Source organism: Engystomops pustulosus, chromosome 7, assembly GCF_040894005.1.
Source record: "Engystomops pustulosus chromosome 7, aEngPut4.maternal, whole genome shotgun sequence".
NCBI classification, from domain to species: Eukaryota; Metazoa; Chordata; class Amphibia; order Anura; family Leptodactylidae; genus Engystomops; species Engystomops pustulosus.
The window spans coordinates 113,693,374-113,719,608 of NC_092417.1; the positions used below are offsets into that span (position 1 = coordinate 113,693,374).

General features: G+C 40.9%; 2 protein-coding genes across 7 annotated transcripts in view; one reads left to right on the top strand and one right to left on the bottom strand.

Annotated features, from left to right (window-relative positions):
• Nucleotides 1-17,943, top strand: part of TSNAXIP1 (translin associated factor X interacting protein 1) — a 34,026-nt gene extending 16,083 nt beyond the window's left edge. For all 5 annotated transcript variants that reach the window (XM_072117633.1, XM_072117635.1, XM_072117631.1 and 2 more), the window contains 14 exons: nucleotides 887-999; nucleotides 3,239-3,359; nucleotides 4,307-4,400; nucleotides 7,691-7,887; nucleotides 9,686-9,821; nucleotides 9,987-10,160; nucleotides 10,258-10,413; nucleotides 11,494-11,624; nucleotides 11,948-12,076; nucleotides 13,472-13,630; nucleotides 16,217-16,326; nucleotides 16,931-17,054; nucleotides 17,194-17,297; nucleotides 17,578-17,943. In XM_072117633.1, coding sequence (XP_071973734.1) covers nucleotides 887-999; nucleotides 3,239-3,359; nucleotides 4,307-4,400; nucleotides 7,691-7,887; nucleotides 9,686-9,821; nucleotides 9,987-10,160; nucleotides 10,258-10,413; nucleotides 11,494-11,624; nucleotides 11,948-12,076; nucleotides 13,472-13,630; nucleotides 16,217-16,326; nucleotides 16,931-17,054; nucleotides 17,194-17,297; nucleotides 17,578-17,782 — 1,953 coding nt within the window. In that variant the 3' untranslated portion in view covers nucleotides 17,783-17,943. The remainder of the gene's footprint in view (nucleotides 1-886; nucleotides 1,000-3,238; nucleotides 3,360-4,306; nucleotides 4,401-7,690; nucleotides 7,888-9,685; nucleotides 9,822-9,986; nucleotides 10,161-10,257; nucleotides 10,414-11,493; nucleotides 11,625-11,947; nucleotides 12,077-13,471; nucleotides 13,631-16,216; nucleotides 16,327-16,930; nucleotides 17,055-17,193; nucleotides 17,298-17,577) is intronic.
• A 3,740-nt stretch (nucleotides 17,944-21,683) lies between these two features.
• The window catches only part of CENPT (centromere protein T), a 42,231-nt gene continuing 37,679 nt past the window's right edge, over nucleotides 21,684-26,235 (bottom strand). For both annotated transcript variants that reach the window (XM_072117630.1, XM_072117629.1), the window contains exons 12-13: nucleotides 24,526-24,630; nucleotides 21,684-21,921 (exon numbers count right to left, since the gene is read on the bottom strand). In XM_072117630.1, coding sequence (XP_071973731.1) covers nucleotides 21,798-21,921; nucleotides 24,526-24,630 — 229 coding nt within the window. In that variant the 3' untranslated portion in view covers nucleotides 21,684-21,797. The remainder of the gene's footprint in view (nucleotides 21,922-24,525; nucleotides 24,631-26,235) is intronic.

The following is a 26,235-nucleotide window of genomic DNA, read 5'->3' on the forward strand; positions in this document are numbered from 1 at the left end:
AGAGGTCAGAGGGGTCTGTCTGTAACTATGGGTTGTCTGTAAGTCGGGTGTCCTTAAGTAGGGGACCGCCTGTACACATAAGGGGTGCTGTGGTGGTGGTCTGGGGCTTATTTACTGAAAGCAAGGTATTCGGGCACTTGTGGTACTACTGGGTTAGACATTATAATTGCATACTTTGCACAGCCCTATCCTGTATTTATTTATTTATATGGTTACATGTATATATGATTGGATACTTGGTACTGTATACTATGGATTGACTACCACCATGCTGTTTGCTCTTGTGGATTTTAACGTGTGTGTTTTTAATGTCCATTTTGATCTCCCTTATGTTTATTAATAAAGATTTATATTATATTGATTTACTATATGGTTTTTTGAGTACGGTTTTTGGTCATGTATACTTTTGTTGGTATTTATTGTTTGATCAGTATAGGGATTGGTTACAAGAGTAGGGGGTATGGCTATTGGTATTCACTACCTTGTAGTCCTCGGGTTACGTACAAGATTGGTTCTTAAGGTGTGTTCTTAAGTTGAATTTGTATGTAAGTTGGAACTGTATATTTTACAATTGTAGTTCTAGACAAAAAAAAATTTTTTATCCCCGAAACAATTTTCAAAATGGAAACTAGGATTATGAAAAAAAAATGTATTACAGTCACCTTACAGCTGATCATTGCAGCCCTGGACTAAAGTTCCGAGAGCTTCACCGGAGGTCACAGTGGATAGAGAGGACTGTCTGTAACTGGCGGTCATCTGTTAATCTGGTGTCCTTAGGTCAGGGGCCACCTGTATTGACTTCACAGGCTTAAATATTTTGTATTATTTCTGCTTGAACATTTTTGATTCTAATAAGGTATCATATCAATGTGCATTATGTTTTTAGAATTTTGTAAATTCAGCAATTGGTACCCTTTCTACCTGGCCAGCATATGGAGCAGGACAGAGCATCATTCAAAAGCACAAACCATGTGCAGAATCTAATATACGCTCCCCCAGGTTGGTAGAATTATTTACTATTCTTTGGCAAGAATTTTTTTGGGACTTAAAGGGGGGTCATTTATCTTTATTTTTCTTCCTGTTTTTTCTGTCTTTTTTGAGACATTTTTTGGCCTTTTTGGGGACATTTCTTTTTCGTCAGTAAGACACATTTATCTTCTATTCCAGATGTGCTAAATGTCGCAAATGACATTTATCATTTCAAATTGTCTAAAATTTGCAAAATTTCTTGGCGCAAAAAACTCCAGACCAAACCATACTTAAAGAAAAGGGAAAGAAATGACTTGAGACATTTGTAACAAATGTCTTAAAAAGAGACCTGAAAAAAAAAAACTCATTTAACACAAGGAAAAAGTGAGATTGATAAATTACCATAGAAGCAGATGGAAAAAAGACTAGCCAAAACAAACAGAGATCAGATAAATGACCCCCAAAGAGTGATGTCCCTTTGGATAGGGGCCAGGCACTTTAAAGAAATCTACCAACAAAATAAATGAAATAAATGATCAACCAGGCACACTTACCCATAGAGTCCAGGCTGATTGCGGTAATCTTCTTATATGTGTTATTCATGTCCTCCTTCCTTCTAAAAACAACAAAATTATGCTAATAAGCCATATCTGCTCTTGGGGAGTTACCAGAACTCCTATGTGCTGTAGCTTCACAGTCTATTACACAGTGCAGGAGCACTACCCCCTCCCACTGTGTGCCGAATCTTCGTGCTGCCGTGAGATTACATCAGGCAAAGGGAGGGGAGGCCCTTCTGATTCATTAACATAATTAGAAAAGTTGATTTTAGAAGGAAGGAGGCAGTGGATAACACATATAAAAGGATTACCATAGTCACGGTGCCTGGATCTATGTGTAAGAGTCCCTGGTTTATCAATAAAGATAATTTTAACCCCTTGCTTTACAATTTGTCTCAGTTTTATTGCTGTTTTAGCTTCTATCACTCAGTGATTGTCATTGTAACATTCCAAAGTGTGATCAGGGAATTTCTAAGCAGACACATTATGATTCCTCTGTGCTGAGAGATGCTGTGTGCTTATAATGTGTTTGGATTATCAGGGTCCAGGTTTATTTACACTGGACAGTCTAACAAGATCTAACACATAGAAAAAGAGAAATGAGACAGATCAGAGAAGATGAAATCCATGAGATGGATATAAATCCCAATGACACTCTCAGCTCTGTTGGCTCATCTAATCAATAAAACACACAGCCGGCTTTGCTATAAAGAGCTTATCTGTCTGTAGCTAGTAGAATTAGTCTCTGACGGCTGCTTCCTGGCAGGAAGTACCTGTGTCTCAGCTGGTCTTGTAATGCAGGGGGTGGAGGCAGAGAGCAGACAAGAGAAGCTATTCATAAGAACAATCCAACCATAGTCAGAAGATATATGGTAGTATCCTTGGGCAACCAAAATTGTAAACGCCAGGATTGATAGAGACAGTTTGGAACTATAACAGTGAAATGCTGTATTTTTGTTGATAACAGTGAATTAGAAAAGGGCCAGCTGGGAATGCCCACAGAAGGCTGTACATAATGAATCCATAGGGGGTGAGGGGGCCTGTATCTAATGAATCCACAGAGGCTTTATATAAAATTACCATGAGAGGGCTATATATATAATAACTATGACAGGACTGTTTGGTATGATCAACTAGGGAATATTTTAGGGAACAGGAGACTGTTTTAGCTTCTGAATTTTTAATGCTGTCACATGAGTTCACTACAAAGGGGCCTTTTGGGGCTCTATCACCCAGGGGCCTACTGAAACCTGGAGCCGACACTCAATTAGAGAATGTGTTATTTTGTTATCCTTAGTATATTTAAGAAAATTGTTAGACCCCAGTCAAGATTGTGCTCTTAATTTTAATGCAATGCCTGGGGCAGAAAAGTCCTAGGAATTGAGGAGTGGAGAGTTATTGTTTAACCATAATCTTGATCAGAGTGTCCAATGACAGATTTAGTGGTTTTCCAGTAGATTTCACCCTCCCTCACAAGAGAACAGTATGGAACTCTGTCCATTTTGTATTCATTTACCATTTTTTTTTATGCCAGATTTTTTCTTTTATGACTCCCTGTGCAACATGCCACACTGGATTGCCTGTATTAGGATTTGTCTTTTACATACAAAGTGGGTATCTTTGCTTTGTAGAAACAGTTACGAGCAGAAAAGGTCAAAAATTGGTTATGTTGGGTCTGTCCTGTTTTTTAATTCTACTGCCCCTTTAAACAGGTCCGAAAATGCCAGCGCTGTGTCGAAACCTCGATATCTAGAAAAACTTGAGTCCTACTTGAGAAGAGAACTACAGGCACTGGATTCAGCCAAAATCATTTCTCAAGAACTAAGGTTACAGGTCAGTTACATAGTGATTATCTGTGCGGGTGTAGCTGTGATTGACAATGTCATTTAATCCCATTGATGCTTTAGGGTTTCAATAAAGGAAGTGTTTTTTTACCTTTGTAACATTACAGAAAATAGGTATGATTAGACGACTTGTCTGGATAAGCAATTTGCATAAGATACAACACCAGGGGTAACGTACTGGGTTTCTGTGTGTGAATCAGGTCATGATGGTTTAGTACAACCCACTGTATCAATAAAATAAAATCACTGTAAAATTTATATTAATACCATATACTAGTGGTAGATACTGGTTTTACAAGCAGGAAAGGAGTCACTAAGGAGACATACTGTATAGACAAACATGAAGGGGTTCTCCAGTTACATACAAGTAAGCCCGAATGCACAGGATAGAGTCGTACTCGGCTATCTTCCTTACCGCCATAGAGATTAGTGGAGCAGCCATCACATGCGTGACAGGATTCCCCTTTCAACTTGGGGTACAACGGAGATCAGCAAATTAGCCCCTATCCTAGGCAAAGGGGCTGACTTGTATGTCACTTGAGCCACTACTGGAACCACATGAAAAAGAACACACCCAAATATATACAGTATGCTCATAGTCAAAATGAATACAAAATTTTGTTATAAATACATACACAATAAAAAATATTATACATACCAAGAGAGAAGTATCTCAAATGGAATTGAGCGGGAGAACCTTGAGTGTATAGTGAAACATATCATTATGTCATGCTTTGTGCAGCGCTGCGTAATCTGTAGGCGCTATATAAATAGAGAATTATTAAAGAATTATTATTATGCATCTCTTGCTTTCCAAATGATAATGGTGCATTTCTCCTGAACTGGCACCTTAAACCCAGGCATGGTATTTCTCTCTGAATCAGGGCTTTCTGTGAATGGACAAGAAATCGACCCATATTTTCTGTTTTCTTACAGCCTTACAGAGATGTCTTTGATTTCTTTATGGAGGACTTTAAGACCTACAAACCATTGCTCTGTGCCATTAAAAATGAGTATGAAGTGACTCTCGGTAAGGACGGTGAAAAGACTTACTGAAGCCAAATACTAGATTCAAGGGAAAGGGATTTTTCTGGGAGATCACAAGATAAAATGATACAGTTGGGAAAAAAGTATTTAGTTATTTAGTCAGCCACCAATTGTGCAAGTCCTCCCACTTAACCCCTTAAGGACGCAGGGTTTTTCGGCTCATTTCTCGCTCTCCAACTTCAAAAATCCCTAACTTTTTCATTTTTACGTGTACAGACCTGTGTGAGGGCTTATTTTGTGGAAAATGAATGTGGAAAAATTGAAAAAAAAAACGCACGTGCGTCACGTTCTTGTGGGCTCAGTTTTTACGACTTTCACTCTTCGCTCCAAATAACACACCTACTTTATTCTTTGGTTCGGTGCGATCGCGGTGATACCAAATTTATATAGGTTTTATTGTGTTTTAATACATTTTCAAAAATTAAATGAATGTGTACAAAAAAGAAAAAAAAATTTTTGCCATCTTCTGAAGCTAATAACTTTTTCATACTTTGGTGCACGGAGATGTGTGAGGGGTCATTTTTTGTGAAATGAGGCAACGTTTTCATTGCTACCATTTTGAGGTCTGTGCGACATTTTGATCATTTTTTATTTCATTTTTTATGTTATGTAAAAAGGTGTAAAAGTCGCATTTCGGACATTTGGGGCGCCATTTCCCGCCTCGGAGGTCACCGCCGCCCGTAACAGTTTTTATATTTTGATAGATCGGGCATTTTGGGACACCAGGCGATACCTAATATGTTTGTGATTTTTACTGTTTATTATGTTTTATATCCGTTCTAGGGAACATTAACCCTAGATATTCAGATCGCTCCTACCATATACTGCAATACTTCTGTATTGCAATATATGGCATGTTTGCAGCACATTCATTACAATGAGCCACTGGCTCATTGTAACAAATCTGCAGATGCCAGATAGTCTCGAGGCTACCATGGCAACCGATCGCCGCCCCCCGATGACGTTCGGGGGCGCGGCGATCGTAATAAAGATGGCGGCGCCCGCGCGGCGTCGTCTTTTAAACGCCGCCGGCAAAGGGTTAATAGCCGCGGTCGGTGCTTGCAATATGCAACAACCCCCACCTCTGTATGAAGGGGACTCAGCCCGTGAGCCCTCTTCACACATCCCTTATACCTCTGCGCCGTAGAGCTACGGCGCAGAGCGTTAAGGGGTTAAAAAGAGGAGTTAGGCCTATAAATGACATCACAGGTAAGCCTAAACTATGAGAGACAAAATGAGAAAACAAATCCAGAAAAAAATTGCCCGATTTTTTTAAAAGAATTTATTTGCGAATTATGGTGGAAAATAAGTATGTTGGTCACCTACAAACAAGCAAGATTTCTGGCTCTCATAGACCTGTAACTTTTTCTTTAATAGGCTCCTCTGTCCTCCACTCATTATTAAAAGACACCTGTCGACAGCCTCAAACAGTCACACTCCAAACTTCACTATGGTGAAGACCAAAGAGCTGTCAAAGGACACCAGAAATAAATTGTAGACCTGCATTAGGCTGGGAAGACTGAATATGCATTATACAGCAGCTTGTTGTGAAGGAATCAACTGTGGGCGCAATAATTAGAAAGTGGGAGACATAAAAGACCACTGATAATCTCCCTCGATCAGGGGCTCCATGCAAGACCTCATCCTGTGGGGTCAAAATGATCACAAGAACAGTGAACAAAATCCTACAGAAACCTGGGAGACCAACGTAAAATAGGCTACAGTATCACACTACGGTGCCAGGGACTCAGATCCTGCAGCATCCTGTACATATCCAGGCCTGTCTGAAGTTTGATAGAGAGCATTTGGATGTTCCAGGAGAGTATCGGGAGAATGTCTTATGGTCTGATGAAACCAGAGTAGAACTGTTTGGTAGAAACACAACTTTTCATGTTTGGAGGAGAATGAATGCCGAGTTGCATCCAAAGAACACCCTACCTGCTGTGAAGCATGGGGGGGGGGGCAACATCATAATGAGGGTCTGTTTCTCTGCAAAGGGCCAATACAACTAATCTGTGTACATGAAAGAATGAATGTGGCCATGATATTTTGAGCGCAAACCTCCTTCCATCAGCAAGGGCATTGAAGATGAAACATGGCTTGGTCTTTCAGCATAAAAATGATCCCAGCACACCACTAGGGCAATGAAGGAGTGGCTTCATAAGAAGCATTTCAAGGTCCTGGAGTGGCCTAGCCAGTCTCCAGATTTCAGCTACTTAGAAAACCTTTGGAGGGAGCTGAAAGTCCGTGTTGCCCAGCAATAGCCCCAAAACATCACTGCTCTAACGGAGGTCTGCATGGAGCAATGGGCCAACATACCAGCAACAGTGTGTGCCAACCTTGTGAAGACTTATAGAAAACATATGACCTCTGTCATTGCCAACAAAGGATATATAATAACGTATTGAGATGAACTTATGTTATTGACCAAATACTCATTTTTCACCATGCAAATAAATTCTTTAAAAATCAGACAATGTTATATTGTTTTGACATAAATATTCAGACCCATTACTCAGTTGAAGCACCTTAGAGGGTGATTACACGCGACTGTGGTCCAGTGCATGGCGGGCTACGGGCTACGGAAAACGCATTAAAAAGCTGCAAAAGAAAAATACATCTGCGCCATTATACTGTGAACCATACACTAATGAGTTTGGCATCACAATGCCTCTGCTGCCACCGCTCAGCATCGGCAAAGACCTAGACCCAGCAGACTGCCAGTACCCATAAATTTCGGCCTCACTACTAAACCTAACCAAGCTGAAATTTTTGGCAGTCTATCAGTTTATCTTAAGTCTCACGAACACATTTAAAGAGGCACAGAAGGGTAAGTAATATTGCAATCTTAGAGAAAAGACTGTGCAGCATATGATTATTGCCACAACCTCTCCAAGAAATAAGCAGCGCCTCATGCAGACAGCCATGTGCTCGCCCGGGTTACGGTACACAGCCAGGAGGAGATGGGAGGAGGGGTCAGTGCTCCTCACCCCTCCCCTCTCCATAGAGCAGGTCTGATATATTGCATGTCAGCCAGCGCCTCGGTCACAGTTTGGGGAGGCACTGTGTGCTCACTGCACCGTGACCTGGTCCCATAGACCGATAAGGAGGCAGTGGTCTAGCCACAAATTATGAAACCAGATGACTGCCCCATAACGGTTGTGTGCATGAGGACTAAGAAGACATCTAACCTGATCATGTAGTGTCATGTTGTCACAGTTGTTGAAGATTTGCTTACCTTATAAAGGGCTCATATGTTCAGTGTATTTCCAGCTCACCAACGTGAAAGGATCCGATCACTGGAGCCCTTGAAGGCCATGCTTGTTTCTGTATCTGAGCAGTGTGACAAGAGAATTCAAGAGATTTATGAGAAAGAAAAATATGAAGTAAAAACCCTAAAAATGGAAAAAGATAATCTCTTGAAAATGATTGATAACTTGAAAGATGAGAAGATCTCTTTACAGGCGCAGGTACATTTTATAGCTTAAGGCTCAGCTGATAAGTGTTCACAAAAAAAAAAAAGAAAAAATGTGTCATTTTCGAAATTCGAAATCATTGCGTTTTCAGGCAAATAGATTTACCACATAAATAAGTTGCTGAATAACATATCCAATGTGGGGAAAAATCATTTGTTCACTTCCAAGTGGTATAACCTTTTTACTTTTTTGGCTACAGAGCTGGTTTTGGCTTGTTTTTTTGCAGGAGATGTGCTATGCAACAGTATCATCCTGGAGTACATATGTTTTTTTGATCACTCTATATTGCATTTTTTTGTGGGATTAAATAGGTAATAAAATCATATTTTTTGCTGGATTTTTAAAAGGTTTTTTTACGCCATTCATTGTGAGGGTTCTATAATTATTTACTGTTATTCTACGGGTTGTTATGGATGCGGTGATACTATATAGGTGGGTTTGTGTTATTATTTAGACTTTTTAGCACATTATATGTCTTTTTATAAGTTATGGGGCTTATGGGCATTTTTATTGATTTTATTAATTTATTTGTTATTGAATAACTTTTTTTTTTTTACTCGTAACACCATGAGACCATGAACAAGCAATCATCTGGGGGCGATCGTGGGGCAGAGATCATAGAAAGGAAGTTTAAATGGGTTAAACACCTGCGATCAGAGCACACTCCGACAGTGGGTGTTACACTGGGATGACAACTGTTAGTTACATCCGGCACCCTGTGTATCCTGATGCCGGCCCAGCTCATATCCTGGCCTGGGCCGGCATCAGCTTAGGGTCCAATATATCAGACGCTGAACGTTAAAGCCCAGTGCTCTGCATCCGATATTTTGGACACAGAGCGCTAAGGGGTTAAGATTCTTAAAAGAAGTTGTCCAGGGATAAAAAAAAAAAAAAACAAAAAAACAATAAACCTAAAAAAAATAAATGAACCACTTCTACTCACATCCTGCAGTGCTCTAGTTCACTCATGAAGCGATTCACCACTGCTGGGTTCCTGCTTGTACACAGAGGCCGGTGGTGCCGTCCTGACCACTGCTGCGTGCCTGCTACAGCGGGAGTTTAAACAGTAGAAGGCAGCAAAGGGCGGGTGGCACCACTGGCCTTAGCATACAGAGACAATTACTGGGCGCTGCTGCAGGAGCACTGGAAGAAGCAAGTATAAAGAGTTTATTGGGGCACATTTCTAAGAATGGTGCAAACTACACTAATTGTGGCTTGCCTGTGTATAATGTAGGGTGTGCCAGATTAATTTCTGGTGCCCATTCTTCATGAATATGGCGCTCCCTGAACTGGCCCTTGCATGTTAAATCTGGTGCACGATCCGACTGAGCACCTGAACGCCCCTTAATTTGTTTAGCATGATGCCTAGTTTGTCTGTGTCCCAAAGGGATGCGTGTGACACATTTGTGGTGCAGACATTTCTTAAATACCTGTGCAAGCAGTTTGCAGTAGAAAGGACGTGCAGAGTCGGACAGAAAACTGGCGCAAAGCCCTTCGTAAATGTGCCCCATTGTATTTTAAGCCCTGTGTAGAAAATCTTTTTTTATCCTCGGAAAACACCTTAAAATAAGACGTGCCCCTTGTTCTGATCTACATGGATAGATGACACTGATTGGTGGATGTCATCTTTAAACTGCTTCTCTTTATCTGTTCCATAGTGGAGAATAGAGTGGAAGCACTTGGTAGTAGACCTGTCAAATCTCCTGGCGAGGGAGTTCATAACATGGCCATTAATTCTTTGCAATCTACTTCTACTTATGTATTTCTTTTATGACCGTGTTACTGCCCGCAGGTCTCCAAGCTGCAAGAAGAAATGGAAGACGTATACTTAAAGTACAGGAATGAGTGTGATGCTCGGAAACTTCTAATATCCGACATAAATGAACTGAAGCATCAACAAGAAGACTTAAGGCAATCCCAGGATCATAGTAAGTTCTAGCAAGCTCTGGAACATTACTTCATTGCCGTTTCATGTCAAATTTAACACCATGTCTGTAAATTACCCCTTTAAATCTGCAAATCAATCCATTATCCTATAGTATCACTATGTCTCTACAACATGTAACTATTAGTCTGTTTCTTCTACATTGTAGAAGAGCAGGGAGAAGACCCAGTGACTTTAGCCATAGCATTAAGGATGGCCCATAGTGATCTTGCCAAGACTCAAGTTGAACTCAATACATTAAAAGCGGACTATGGAGATGTGGTTCCCAGAAGAGACTTTGAAAAACAGGAAAAAACTCTTGCTGTGTGTGTTGAAAAGGCAAGTACATGTATATTGCAGTGCACTCCTGCATAGTCTTACTTATAAGAAAATGGTTGTCTGGGTTATCCCTTACCATTGTTCATTATTGGCGCAGACAGAACTTCTTCAGAAGGATCTCTCCCAGTTACAGAGAGAACACAAGTCACTTCTACAGATTAACCAACAAGTTGTACAGGAACGCGATTATCTCTCCAAGGATTTGGAGGACCTTCAGAGGAGCACAAGCCCTGGGCCGCTTTGGGAGAAATGTGTAGGTAAGGATAACCTCTATCATGCTTTTAAGGCCTATTTCTTTCTCGGTTAGATGTCAATGTTCACAAATCTTGGTTAAAACAGTAAGCAGGGGTGTACAGATGGTGGTCTCTCCTTGAAGCAGTGTCAGACCCCTGTAGTAAATGAGGATGGGAAGAAACATTACTAGGCACCTCATTGCTTGGAGGAGGCCCCTGCAGCTTTAGAGAGAAATTTATCTTAACAGAAACATAACATGTGTGGTAATAGTCACCCCTGTGATCAGCCTCTCCAAACACTGCAATCTTTTACTTCAGCACAGGGCTTTCCCTGGTGATGCAGCTCAGCCCCATACACTAGACTGAGACTGAGCTACTGACAACAGCCCTTTGAAGTGGACGTAGGACATTCTGTTATAGATGACCTCTCCTTGGTGATAAGAAAAAATAAGTCCTTATATATCCCTTTAAAGGCAACCTGTCAGCAGACACCTTTTTGAGCCTCCTCCATGTCCCACAGACAATAAATAGCTTATTCTCAAACTGTTTTTATAAAACTTCTGGCATTAGTGGTTAAAACAATACTTTATATCTAACTTTACCTGGCTCCCTGCCAGCTTGTGCCCTGTGTCCCTGGGGAGTGTTCAGCACAGAGCACAGTTCACCTCCCTTTTGCAAAATGCTCATCTGTGAGTTTAAAAAAAAAAAAAAACCTTCTCCTCCTAGTCACCTGGCAGCATGTCTCCTCTGTATCTGCAAGAGGGGGAAGCAGAGGTGGGGACAACTAGTGACTGAGAGGAGGAGGAGGGTTTTTTTTTTTTTAAACTCACAGATGAGCATTTGAGGGAAAAGGAAGGGGACTCTGCTGTAAGCTCAACACTCCCCAGGGACACAGGAGCCAGGTAACCTTTAATATTTAAGTTATTGTTTTAACCATTAATGCCAGAAGTTTTATAAAAACTGGGGATAGCTATTTATTGTGGCACCCAGAGCTGATGATTGTTGCATGCTCTGGGTGTTGGCCTCCACGTATCCATATAAATATGTATGCGCTATATAAAGGAAAATTGAATCAGAAACCTTACTTGTGGTAATTTTCTGCAGATATCTTTCCTGAAATTTTTCAACGATGGTCCAAGTTATCCGATGGAAAGACCAGTGGTCAGCTGGTAGACGTGCTACTGACAGAACTGGGGAAAAGAATTCTCAAAGACAAGGATTTCTTTCCAGGCATGGTAGGACTTTTCCTGTGACAGATTTAAAAATCTGTTATTTGGTCCTTAGCCGTGTCATCTGACCACAATAACATGGAGACTGTCCTAGGAATGAACATGAACGGCTTCCTGTTCACACTGTATCTGTAGGTCACTTGACACAGCTGAGGAGCACAGGCACAGTTGAGCATAAGACCTTTATATATTTATAATGTTTTTAGATCACACTGGATGATGGATCACAATGGGGTTTATACCTATTAATCCCTGTTTTTATTGCGATTACAACAATATTTTTACATACTGCATTTCTTTTACACTTTGATACTGATTGTTATTTCTAGGGAACTGGGGATAATGTCCCCATCCATCTGCGCCATGAAGGACCAGTGAAAAATCTAAAATTAAGCCTAAGAGAAATGTACAGTATAATAAAGAACATTTGGAAAGAGAAATTTGCAGCTGATCAGCAGGTAAAATAAGTATAGATGCTATTGCCAGTGATGTACACTCACCGGCCACTTTATTAGGTACACCATGCTAGTAACGGGTTGGACCCCCTTTTGCCTTCAGAACTACCTCAATTCTTCGTGGCATAGATTCAACAAGGTGCTGGAAGCATTCCTCAGAGATTTTGGTCCATATTGACATGATGGCATCACACAGTTGCCGCAGATTTGTCGGCTGCACATCCATGATTCCAATCTCCCGTTCCACCACATCCCAAAGATGCTCTATTGGATTGAGATCTGGTGACTGTGGAGGCCATTTGAGTACAGTGAACTCATTGTCATGCTCAAGAAACCAGTCTGAGATGATTCCAGCTTTATTACATGGCGCATTATCCTGCTGAAAGTAGCCATCAGATGTTGTGTACATTGTGGTCATAAAGGGATGGACATGGTCAGCAACAATACTCAGGTAGGCTGTGGCGTTGCAACGATGCTCAATTGGCCCAAAGAGTGCCAAGAAAATATTCCCCACACCATGACACCACCACCACCAGCCTGAACCGTTGATACAAGGCAGGATGGATCCATTCTTTCATGTTGTTGACGCCAAATTTTGACCCTACCATCCGAATGTCGCAGCAGAAATCGAGACTCGTCAGACCAGGCAACGTTTTTCCAATCTTCTACTGTCCAATTTCGATGAGCTTGTGCAAATTGTAGCCTGTTTCCTGTTCTTAGCTGAAAGGAGTGGCACCCAGTGTGGTCTTCTGCTGCTGTAGCCCATCTGCCTCAAAGTTTGACGTACTGTGCGTTCAGAGATGCTCTTCTGCCTACCTTGGTTGTAACGGGTGGTGATTTGAGTCACGGTTGCCTTTCTATCAGCTCGAACCAGTCTGCCCTTTCTCCTCTGACCTCTGGTATCAACAAGACATTTCCGCCCACAGAACTGCCGCTCACTGGATGTTTTTTTCTTTTTCGGACCATTCTCTGTAAACCCTAGAGATGGTTGTGTGTGAAAATCCCAGTAGATCAGCAGTTTCTGAAATACTCAGACCAGCCCTTCTGGCACCAACAACCATGCCACGTTCAAAGGCACTCAAATCACCTTTCTTCCCCATACTGATGCTCGGTTTGAACTGCAGGAGATTGTCTTGACCATGTCTACATGCCTAAATGCATGTAGTTGCCGCCATGTGATTGGCTGATTAGAAATTAAGTGTTAACGAGCAGTTGGACAAGGTGTACCTAATAAAGTGGCCGGTGAGTGTATTTACCTCACAAGGAACAACCTATGAATGATTTTATGTAATTTTTATCACTTTAAAGCCATGTTAAACTCTTAGAAGCTGTAATATTTTGTACTGAACAGACACCCTATTGCAATGTGTAAACCTAAGATTCATATATTTATTGTAGAAGGGGAGACAATTATCTCTGTCCGAGTTTTTGATAACCTATCTACAAAAGAAGTTTGGAGAGGCTTCAGTTGAATGGTCATACACTTTGCATGAGACATGCCGGATTCAATTGATGAATGAGCAAATTCATTCCTTTTATAAAGTCCTTATGGCTGAGGTGAGTGGCATCTTACTAACACTTTTTTCAGCTTAGACACCAGTTCCATTCTGGTTACTTGGCAGAAGAGGGTATGTGTTTAATAGTGAGACTAGATCCATCTTGTACTGCACCTGAGGTACCAGGGTCATTATTGGACTGTCTGGTTTAACTTTTGGCACAATTTGCTTAGTAAACGTCCTTAGGACATCTAATAATAATAATAATAATAAGTCAAGATAAAAGATATTTTCTAATCCCCACTAGAAGTGCAAATCACTGTATTTATTGTGCTCCACCACTAGGTGTCTCCCTTACCTCTTTCTTCAGTCTGCTAGCTGTAGGTAGTAGCGGAGGCATTAAAGAGGACCTTTCACTACCTTACTTATATGGAGATTATCATACTCTAGGGCAGTGGTGGCAAACCTATCGCACGAGTGCTAGAGGTGGCACTCGGAGCCCTTTCTGTGGGCACTCAGGCCATTGTCCAAATTTCATCAAATCCCCCAAATCTTCCTGCAGCCTCAAGCAACTTAAAAGATACTGCTCTCAGAGCTATTTTAAAGCGACATTTCATTGGCTGTTTGAAGGTGTGGACAGTGCTGCATTGTCTTTGGAGGTTCTCCTGCTGGACCCACCATTCTTCCTGGAGAGAAGCTACAATGATGGTCTGAATTTGCTCTCCTTCTTTCAACTCTATTGGTGGCCTTAAGAGAGCCAATACAATTGAATGATGTTGAAGAACAGGTAGCAATAAGTTACTGCTTGAAATGCCATGTTGGAACTTCATGGTAAATAAGTGGATTCTGGTTGTAGTTTGGGCACTCAGTCTCTAAAAGGTTCGCCATCACTGCTCTAGGGGCTGCTACCCGCATTCAGGGATACTTAGAATTTTCCTTCTAGCTCCCGCGGCTGTGGAATTATTAGTTCTGAGATCTGACCATTATAATCTGTGTTTGGTTAGAGAGGTGGGGCTGGGGGCGTGTGTTATGCTAATGTAATTCCCCTATGTGCATCTAAGGCTATATTCACACGAACATAAGGGGGACGTATATACATCCCTCATACATCGCAATGGCCTCACAGCACCCTACCGTTATGTCCTATCCTTCTCCGGAATACGGTGCCGTGCGCCATATATTCCTATGGAGAGGGGGTGGGAGTGAGCGGCGCTTACCCCCCTCCTCCTCTCCCCGGCTCTGCCGTTTGCCCACCGTACTACGCGCAACGGCTGTGTGAATATGTTCACACACATTCTAATATTCTGTTGACATTGCATTTACATAGTGTTTACAAAATGCTATTTTACACACATTGTAAACATGCATGCAATGTAAATGCTATGGAAACACTTTGTAAATGTTAGTGCAATTGAGACATCAACACATACAACACAGAAGCGTAAATGCAATGCAAACAAGATATAAATGCAAATGGCATGCAAGTGTAAATGCAACCGTGATGGCACGGAAGTGTGCAAGCGCCGTTTACATAAACATAAAAACGAGCCAAACTCGATATTAACGCAAATGCCACGTAAGCGTAAGTGACACAAAGGCAAATACACAAAAACAAAAGTTTAAACATGAAGCAAACTCAACATAAACGGAAAATCTGCGTATGCATAAATGCACCTCAAAATCTGCATAAGTGTAAAGGTGCCACAAATGGGGCGTACGCATAAATGCAACGCCAATGTTAATGTGAGGCAAACATCATGTAGGTGGAAGCGTGACGCAAATGCCACATAACCAGAAACGCAATGGCATGTAAGCGAAAAAGTGTAGCAAAAACATGGGCCGTTTAAACGAGAACACAGAATATTAGCAGAATGAGTGTGATAGACTTTAGATGAACAAAGAAAAAACCTCACAGCTCAATATTCAGTGACATTGCCTGCCACTGATTGGACAGTATGAGAGATTAGCATAACACATGCCTTCAGCTCCAGCCCCGGCTCCTCAACTCTCTGACCAAACAAAGATTACAATGGTCAGAAACTGGGAATGATATCTCCGCAACCGTGGGGGCTAGGAGGAAAATTCCAAGTGCCCCTGAATCTGTATAACAGCCCCTGGTATGATAATCTACTACATGTGTGATGTGGTGAAAGGTCCTCTTTAAATCAGATTATAGGAAGCGGCGGCTCAGCTTCTATAATCACCAGCACCCCTTTATAGTGCACTATCACCTCTACTATAATCCCTTTCATTTACTTACAGCCACTACTTTCCTGAGCGTTGCTGCATTGCCCACAGTTCTTGCACGTTTAATGCTATAGACAGCAGTATGAATCCAGGTACCTGCACTGAATAAGCATTTTCAGCAAGAGAGATAGGAGAGGTACATGCCACCCAATGCAACCAAAACAGCTAAGAATCAAGCCAAAACTTTTTATTTATTTGTTATAAACTACACTTTTAAGGGGTTTTCTAGCTCATTAAAGTAGTCTGTAGTTGCCTTTCTCTGACGCCAATCAGATTGGAAGGCCAGAAACGCCATTCCGTTATCAGCAAGCGTTCTCCTCAAACTTGTGTATAGATGGGCTCTTTACTTCCAAGACTTTCCATCTTATTTATGTATTAGTAGAATTATGTAATTTTACAGATTGATGAAGACTTATATTATGCTTGGTTTCATGGACATAAACAATTCCTGAAGGAGCTTACCACCGCTGACAGCGCAAATGTTGGTTCGTTGACACAGGAGCAGTTCCGGTATGGTACTTCTAAGTGCACTGTGTGCCAGTCTCCCTACAACATGGTATACCAAGAGGCTACAGCATGCACCCGCATGAATTTTATGACAGGTCCTTGCTAGCATAGAATTTCGTTATAACCTGTACCAGGAACAGGCTATAGTAAATTTGCCATCCACCCACTGTCCTGCCTAGGGTGCAATTGCTTTACTGCCTGTAGGATCCCTACTGATTCTAAACCAGATAGTAGGCTCTAATCATACACCAATACATTTTAAAATAAGAAACCTCTAACTGATGTTCCCACCCTGTGCATAGGTAATAGTAACCACATATACCCCTTACACATTAGATGGTCAGCCAATATTGTGTATGGCCAGCTCTGGAAAATCAAGGCATCATTCCATTTACAGGGATTTTGTCTCTACATTTATCCTAGTGCCTAGAGGAAGTCTTTTTGTTAGGTTAGCTCTCCAAACCCACAACACAATCATAGAGGTAGGTCCCTCCTCAGCAATGAAAATGTATTGTGTGAAGAAGTCCTACACCCACACTGTAGTAACTGCTCGGCAGTGTTCACATTGTTTTCAGCTTAGCCTCGTTCTCCTTTTACTTTTCCACAGGCTTCTTCTCCAAAAAGTCTATCCATCAAAAAGTTCAGATGAAATTCAGGAACTTTTGGTCACAGCAGACTCTCAGCTGAAGCCAGAGGATGACAATATTCATTACAAATCCTTGTTCCAAGAGGTAAATCTTAGTTTTCACTATGCCCGTCTTACACTGGTTTTCTACATCTACATTCTATGCTGTCAATGCATGTAACAGTATATACTATTCATTTAAATCACATACATTATGACACTGCTTGTTCATGTTTTATAAATAGGATGAAGAGGGAAATGCAAGTCCTTTCATTGTGATTCTAAGAAATCAGTTCTCTGCAGAGAGGAAGCAATATCTGAAGCAGCTGAAAGACAAACTTGGAGACAAGTGAGTGATTATATATCATAAAGATTACACGACGTGTGCTGGAATATTACACAGGGCAGACCATCACTCATGACACGTCTCCTGGTAAACATTTTGATTTCTTACAATTTAACAAATATTGTAGAAAAACTGTACATGACACAGTGGAGATGCGGTGCATATGAAACAATACAAGAACACTACATATAACCATCTGTGGATGCTGAGAGTTGTAGTTTTGCTTCATTGAAAAGCCATGTACATGGTTATTTGCCATTTAAGTATATCTGCTTTCTTTCAGTTATGTTAAACCTGAAGAACTGAAAGCTGCATTTTTGTCTGTGGATCCGGTCATTGATGACAAGACACTGGACAGATATCTATCTCGAGCCTTTCAGGTCACCAAGGAACAACTTGATGTGGCAAAGCCATTGACTCTTAAGCAGATATTTCACAATTTGGATGCAGTTAACATAAGGAAAACTGGACCTGCAGCCCAAATGTAAAAATCATGTTGAAACAAACCAATAATATATTATATATATATACACATATATACCCCAGACTGGGGTCTTCTACCTGCACACTGCAGCTGGAGCATGGCTCCAGGAGACCCCAGTACATCATACATTAAAAGAAATGTAACCCCTTATCTCCGCACCTGTTATTCACGTTAATCACCATGGCTTTTTTTTTCATAAATAACTTGTATAAACTACTGATAATAATATTTCTTTATTTATATAGTGCCTACAGATTACGCAGCGCTGCACAGAGCTTGCCAATCCAGTAGTGTTCTGCACAATGTTGGGTTTCATATATCGTACTGGGCAACTTTTATTAAATCTTTTTGTGCAGTTTAAAAAAAAAAAAAAAAAAAGCTATTACGTTTTTCTTATGAAAATATACTGGCTTTATTGTTAAACTTAAATAAGATACTATTTTTCTCTGGGTCAATTCGCACTCAGAAATACGAAATTTATATTTGGTATACAGTCATGGCCATAAGTTTTGAGAATGACACAAATATTATATTTTCACACGATCTGTTGCCCTCAGGTTTTTATATGTGTTTGTCAGATGTTTTTATCACATACAGAAATACAAGTGCAATCATATTATGAGTAACATAACAGCTTTTATTAACAGTTAGAATGAGTTACTGCAGCAAGTCAATATTTGCAGTGTTGCCCCTTCTTCTTCAGGACCTCTGCAATTCTCCCTGGCAGCTCTCAGTCAACTTCTGGACCAAATCCTGATTGATAGCAGTCCATTCCTGCACAATCAATGCTTGCATTTTGTCACAATTTGTTGGTTTTTGTTTGTTCACCCGTCTTTTGATAATTGACCACAAGTTCTCAATAGGATTAAGATCTGGGGAGTTTCCAGGCCATGGACACAAAATCTCTATGTTTTGTTCCCTGAGCCATTTAGTTCTCACCTTTGCTTTATGGCAAGGTGCTCCATCATGCTGGAAAATGCATTGTTGATCACCAAACTGCTCTTGGACGGTTGGGAGAAGTTGCTCTTGGAGGACATCCTGGTCCCATTCTTTATTCATGGATGTGTTTTTAGGTAAGACTGTGAGAGATGACGATTCCCTTGGTTGAGAAGCAACCCCACACATGAATGGTTGCAGGATGCTTCACAGTTGGCATGAGACAAGACTGGTGGTATCACTCACCTTGTCTTCTCCGAACAAGCTGTTTTCCAGATATTCCAAACAATCGTAAAGGGGATTCATCAGAGAAAATGACTTTACCCCAGTCCTCAGCAGTCCACTCCCTGTACCTTTTGCAGAATATCAGTCTGTTCCTGATGTTTTTTCTGGAGAGAAGTGGCTTCTTTGCTCCCCTCCTTGACACCAGGCCTTGCTCCAAGAGTCTCCGCCTCACAGTTCGTGCAGATGCACTCACACCTGTCTTCTACCACTCCTGAGCAAGCTCTGCACTACTGGTAGCCCGATCCCAAGCTGAAACACTTAAGAGACGGTCCTGGCACTTGCTGGTCCTTCTTGGGCACCCTGGAACCTTTTTGGCAACAATGGAACCTCTCTCCTTGAATTCCTTGATGATGTGATAGATAGTTGACTGAGGTGCAATCTTTCTAGCTGCAATATTCTTCCCTGTTTGATGACTGCACATGTTTCTTTAGAGATAACCATGGTTAACAGAAGAGAAACAATGATGCCAAGCACCAGCCTCCTTTTAAAGTGTCCAGTGGTGTGATTCTTACTTAATCATGACAGATTGACACCTGTGTTACTGGAGCAATCACTGAAACGGTGTTAGCTGCTCCTTTTAAGGCAGGCCTGCAATGACGTTGAAATGTGTTCATTTTCTAATCAAATATTGACTTTGCAAATAGTTGCTGTTAAGCTGATCACTCTGCATATACTCCAGAATGTTATAAAAATTGCCATTATAAAACCTGATGCAGTAGACTTTGTAAAAATTAACATTTTTATCATTCTCAAAACTTTTGGCCATGACTGTACTGTATTACCAAACTTTACATATAGATTTTTTTTTCTACTTTTCTTTATCACATGTGATTGTTTGATCTTATATAATGCACTACCTATGTAGTGGCCTAATAGAGAAGAGTTAACAGAAGCAGCCTTGGGATACTTGAGTCGACCCCAAGCTGCGATGCTACACCATTGGCAACAAGTGAACGCGGCTTCTGGGGTGGGGCGGGATCGGACTGATGGGTGAAGAGGGAGCTCACTATCTCTGCAGCTCCATAGGCAACGTGGTCTATGTTTGACACTTGAAGTTTTTCTCAATCTGGGGCTTCAGTGCCGGAACTTGGCTGTGGTAACTTCTTGTGATGGTGCAATGTACAAAGGCGATATGGAGGTTTTAACCCCTTCCCGTCGCGGCCCTTTTTTCGATTTTGCGTTTTCATTTTTCACTCCCCACATTCAAAAATCTGTAACTTTATTGTTTTTCCATGTACAGAGCTGTGTGATGGCTTATTTTCTGCGTAACAAATTACACTTCAAAATGGTGGTATTTAATATTTCATGCCGTGTACCGGGAAAAAAATTCCAAATGCAGTGAAATTGGTAAAAAAACGCATTTGTGCCGTATTCTTGTGGGCTTGGATTTTACGGATTTCACTGTGCACCCCAAATGACATGTCTACTTTATTCTTTGGGTCAGTACGATTACGGGGACACCAAATATGTATAGGTTTTATAATGTTTTCATATATTTAAAAAAATTAAAACCTCCTGTACAAAATTTTTTTGGGGGATTTTGCCATCTTCTGGGGCTAATAACTTTTTCATACTTTGGTGTATGGAGCTGTGGGTGGTGTAGTTTTTTGTGGATTTTGATGACGTTTACAATGTTATTTTTAGGACTGTACGACCTTTTGATCACTTTTTAGATAATTTAAAAAAAAATTTTAAATGGCAAAAAAGTGCCATTTTCTACTTTGGGCGCAATTTTCCATTACGGGGTTAAACGCAGTGAAAAACCGTTATCATATTTTGATAGATCGGGCATTTTCGGACGCGGCAATACCTAATGTGTTTATGATTTTTACTGTTTATTTATATTTATATCAATTCTAGGGAAAGGGGGGTGATTTGAATTTTTTTTTTATTATAATTTTTTTATTTTTATTTTTACTATTTTTCAGACTCCCTAGGGTACTTTACCCCTAGGTTGTCTGATCGATCCTATCATATACTGCCATACTACAGTATGGCAGTATATGGGGATTTTACTACTCATACATTACCATGTGCTGACAGCACATGGTAATGAATGGGTTAACCCGAAGTAGCTTCGGGTCTTCGTGAGACCCGAAGTTACCATGGTGACGGATCGCCGCTCCCGATGACGTCACGGGGAGCGTCGATCCATCTTTTTGCAGCCGCCAGCACCTTTGCCGGCGGCGATCAGCGGTAAAACACCCGCGATCGGTGCCGGCACCGATCGCGGGTGTTACCGGTAAGCCTTTGCTGCAATATGCAGCAAAGACTTACCGGCCATGGAGAGGGCTCGGCCCGCGAGCCCTCTCCATGTACCGGGACCCGACATGTGACGTACTATTACGTCACATGTCGGTAAGGGGTTAAAGATTTACCACAACAATTCTTTTATGGGATTTGAGAAGAGTAGAAGAAAAATTACTTTTTTTGGAAGGGGGACAGAGCATCACATGGGAAGGCACGTACACACTTCCCGTCACATATAGCAGGTAGACGTGTGAATGGCATGGCATGCTCTGTACTCTTCCATACAAAGTCTCATCATACAGCCATGTGGCTTAATCACTATGATACTTGGAACATGAGAAGTGTTCTGCCCTTACTCTGCAGAACCCACCTCACAAAAATGGATTGGAATCCAAAGTATAAAATGATTTTCTTATAATAAAAACAATACAAGATTCTCAAATATTTGCACTTTTAATAGAAGGGACACAATTGGAAATATTACATTAAATAAATCTTTAACACTTTACACTGGACTATTTACAATGTAATGAGACACAGGCATGAGGTCACATTTTTGGGACTACCTGGTTTCCACTCCTTGCACATGGAATAAGAAGTTTTCTATATTCCAATGGTAAATGCTTTTCTATGAGAACATTAAGAGAAGTTGTATCCGTCACCAAACGTTGCCTGCAAGTAGAAAACAACCGGCAGTCAGTATGTTAACCATACACATTATATAGGTCATAAAACCTTCATTACTAACATAGGCCCCTTTCAAACAAACATGATTTCTGTGCCGTATAAATCCGTATATATGTTACAGTATATACAGATGCAAAATCTATCTCTACCATATCCGTAAAAATTACGGTGGGCTGACAAATGATGGCTGGCTGACAGAATGCACCTGGTCTGGTCTCCCTGGATATTGTACATATGTACGGCAGCAGAACTGTATGCATCACATATTTTAAACAGTCCAATTGACGTCTATGGGGCGTACGGAATGGAAATACTGGAGAAAATAGGACATGCTCTATTTTTCGCTCACAGTATGGTCGACAATTCAGCCCTTTACATGGATGCCCGCATTGCCCATTGAAATGAATGTGGCTATATGCTAGCCATATAAAACGGTATGGTATGGGTATTGGCAGCACGGTGGCTTAGTGGTTAGCACCTCAGCTTAGCAGCTCCCGGGGACCTGGGTTCAAGTCCCAGGGACAACGACTGCAAAGAGTTTGTATGTTCTCTCCGGGTTTGCATGGGTTTCCTCCAAGACCTCCGGTTTCCTCCCACACTCCAAAAACATACTGGCAGGTTGATCAGATTGTGAGCCCCATTGGGGGCAGGGACCAATTTGGCAAATTCTGTGCAGTGCTGCGTAATCTGTGTGCACTATATAAATAAAGGAATTATTAACTAGCATACGGCTATTTTCCTACGTTCATGTGAAAGAGACCATAGGCTGAAATAAAGCAATGGATCCTATTGTCAGGTAATCTGGACAGATCATATATAAGGCTATCTACAGGATATGAGAAAAAGGTTGGGAAATACATATCAGATCAAAAACCTAAAAATAAACATGTCAAAAATCTATCCTGGAGGGGGACAACTTAAAAATCTTAAATGGGAACCCCCATTTTTTTATTTCAGAAATGTGTGGCAAAAATTTGAAAAAGGGGATATTTCGATAAATACACATCAGATCCAAAAATAGATGTATGCAATATTTTCTAAAGGCTGTTTAATGTTACCAGATGTGAGCACTTTAAGGAGTTGTACGACTGTTATAAAAATGTACCTGCTGGGCTGGGGAAAAAAATAAACTCGTATTCACTTCCCCTCGGTGTGCTGCACCTTCCCAGCGGCCTAGCATGCCCACCCATTCCCTGTACCTGCACTGTTGAGTGGGCGCGCCAGGCCGCCCAGAATTGACGGAGCAGAGCTTCCGTGCCCTGTAAACAAACAGGCAAGGCTTTGATGGTCCACGGCACAGCACACCGGGGGGAGGTGAATATGATTTTTTTTTAATCAGATATTTCTTTAATCTTTTTCAAATTTTACACATAAGCATACAAATAAAAAAGAAAAAACTATAGCGGCTGCAGTAGTAATATTAGCCATTATCATGTGGAAAATGGAAGTCCTGAATAGCTATGGGAGGGCTGAGAGTAAGAACCTCACCCATCCACCAAGGACTGACAGCTACAAACAGTAGCCGCCTCTCTCCTACGGTTAGGACCCCCTCCATAAATGATATCCTGCCCAGCATGGTAAGGATTGTGCTAGGCTTGCTTTACACTACCTTTGTTCTTCTTCATTATAAAAATAGAACAATGAAAGCGATGGAAGAAGGACCTAAAAGTCTCATTGACCTCAAATTTGCTAATGGGGCTGCCATGGCAATGCCATCTAAGGGGCTGGACCCAAACAGGTAAATGATCAGATATAGTACACAGGAGTACAAAAATAGTGAAGAGGCAGCGGATTCACTCCTAAACAGGACAGATTCTTTTTAACCCCTTAGTATTCCATCTGTTTTCCGCCTTAAAAGGGGTTGGCCACTTTACCTCATGTTTTTTGTAATGTGTGTGAGAGTTCGGGGAGCATGATATTAGGTAATTAACCAACATGCATCTATTAAAACCTTTGCTCCACTTTCTTGATACGTAAAGTGAAGCCTCCCGTCTTTTACCTCATCAACCAAACATTCCTGTCCATAAAATGGCTGCAGATGGAGGGTCATGTGATCTCTAACTGGCGATTGTTCATGGACAAATAGAGATCACATGACCCTCTATCTGCAGCCATTTTATGGACAGGAATCTCTGGCTGATAAGGTAAACGACACAAGGTTTCATTTTACATATCAAGAAAGCTTTTAATAAATTTATAATGGTAAATTACCTAATATCCTGCCCCCCGTACTTACACACACTACAAAAATCATGAGGTAAAAGTGGCCAACCCCATCACCATAGCAGTATTTGGGTTTCATATTTTCTACCAATGAATTTTGTGTTACCCTTTTGTACAAAACAAATCTCAGTGATAAAGTAACAAGGCAGCTGTGCTGTCTATAGCCATACATACAAACTAAACCTACTGGACAAATTATTTGAGTCTCTCGGTAAATACAATAGGCAGAAAAGAATAAGTTGACACAGGTGTACATGTCCTTTAACCCCTTTGGGATTTCAGCTTAACTAGAAATGTATTCCCCCCCTCCTGTAAGATCTCATTTTTAAAGCCCAACATGACCAATCTTATTCAGGGGTAATTCACCTTCTCATAAGAAGCTCCATGTCAGCTCGGGTTATGGTTTTCCTTTTGGCATGAGCAGTGTATGAAGACAGATCCTCTGCCAGCTGGTCCACATATCTATCTAAACTGTAGGGAAGAAAAATAGAACACAACATGGAAAACTTAATAAGTATAACAGTTTTGTGAAATAAATTATATGTAGGAGATTTTACATCATAAAAAAAGTTACTGTATATAACAGTGATGGCGAACCTTTTAGAGACCGAGTGCCCAAACAACAACCAAAATCCGTGAAGTGCCAACCCATCTTTTAATTGAATCGGCTGCCTGAGGCCACCAATACAGTTGAAAGAAGGAGGGAAAATTCTGACTATAATTGTAGCTTCTCTCCAGGGTCTCTCTGTACAGGAAGAATGATGGGTCCAACAGGATGACCTCCAAAGATCTTCTGTCAAAACCTTTTCATTTTTCCCGCAGTTCCAAACAGTCAATGAAGTGGTCGCTTTAAAATAGTACTGAGAGCAGTTGCCTGGGACTGCAGGAAGATTCAGTGGATTTGGTCCTGTTTGGTGAACTCTGTCCTGGGGTGATGGCCTGAGTCCCCACAGAAAGGGCTCTGAGTGCCACCTCTGGCACCTGTGCCATAGGTTCGCCACCACTGGTATATAAGAATAAGCCGAGGGTTGAACCCCTAAATGACCCAAAAGTCCTTTTGTTAGTTTTCATTTTTCACTCCCCACCTTCCAAAAATCTATAACTTTTTTATGTTTCCATGTAAAGAGCTGTGTGAGGGTTTGTTTTCTGCGTAACAAATTGCACTTCAGTGTGACAGTAATTAACCCCTTCCCAATGCGCGCCATAGTAGTACGGCGCACGGTAGTTGTCAGATCATGTATGTAACCAGCACTATAAAGAATGGGTGTGAGCTGCATATTGCAGCTGACACCCTGCTGTAACACCTGCGACCAGTGATTCTTCCGATCGTGGGTGTTAACCCCTTACACGCTGTGGTCAAGCATGACCGTGGTTTGTAAGGGGCTTCTGAAGTGGATCAAAGCGACCTATCACTTAAAAAAAAAAAGTTTTAAAACTGTTTAAAAAAAAAAATTAAAAAAAAATAATGAAATAAAGTGAAAGTCCCCCAAAAAAATGTTCTAAAAAGAGATCCAAAAAAACTACAAGCATTAAAATAGTACCACTAAAAAGAACTTGTCAGGCAAAAAATAAGGCCAATACCAAAGCTATGCCCCTGAAAAAATGGTGTTACTAAAACAAAAGCGAATTCTTTTTTATTCTAGTTTTTCTTCAGCTAAATTTCTACTCACATTAAAGAGTTAATAAAATCTTATCAATAAGCTAAAGGCCCACTAAAATGAAGTGATTTTTAAAGTGCATCTTGTCTCACAAAACATTAAACCCTTATTTGTCCAAATTGCCAAAATAAATAAATAAATATTGTATAGGCTTTCAACTCAGAAGAGAATCTGTTCCAAAAGGGAGGTTAGGAAGGACACTATATACTACTACGAGACCTGTGAGATCTCCAGAGTGACAAAATTTTGGTCCCCTGGTATATACACTTCCTTATACGCAACACATTCACAATTCACGTCCAACCTTTGTTGTGAGTACATTTTGGTAAAAGGAATTACTGTAACAACTGTTAGGTCAAATTGCTCCCTATTCCCCTTGATTATTTCTTGATGGGTGTAGTTTGCAAACTAGGGGCAC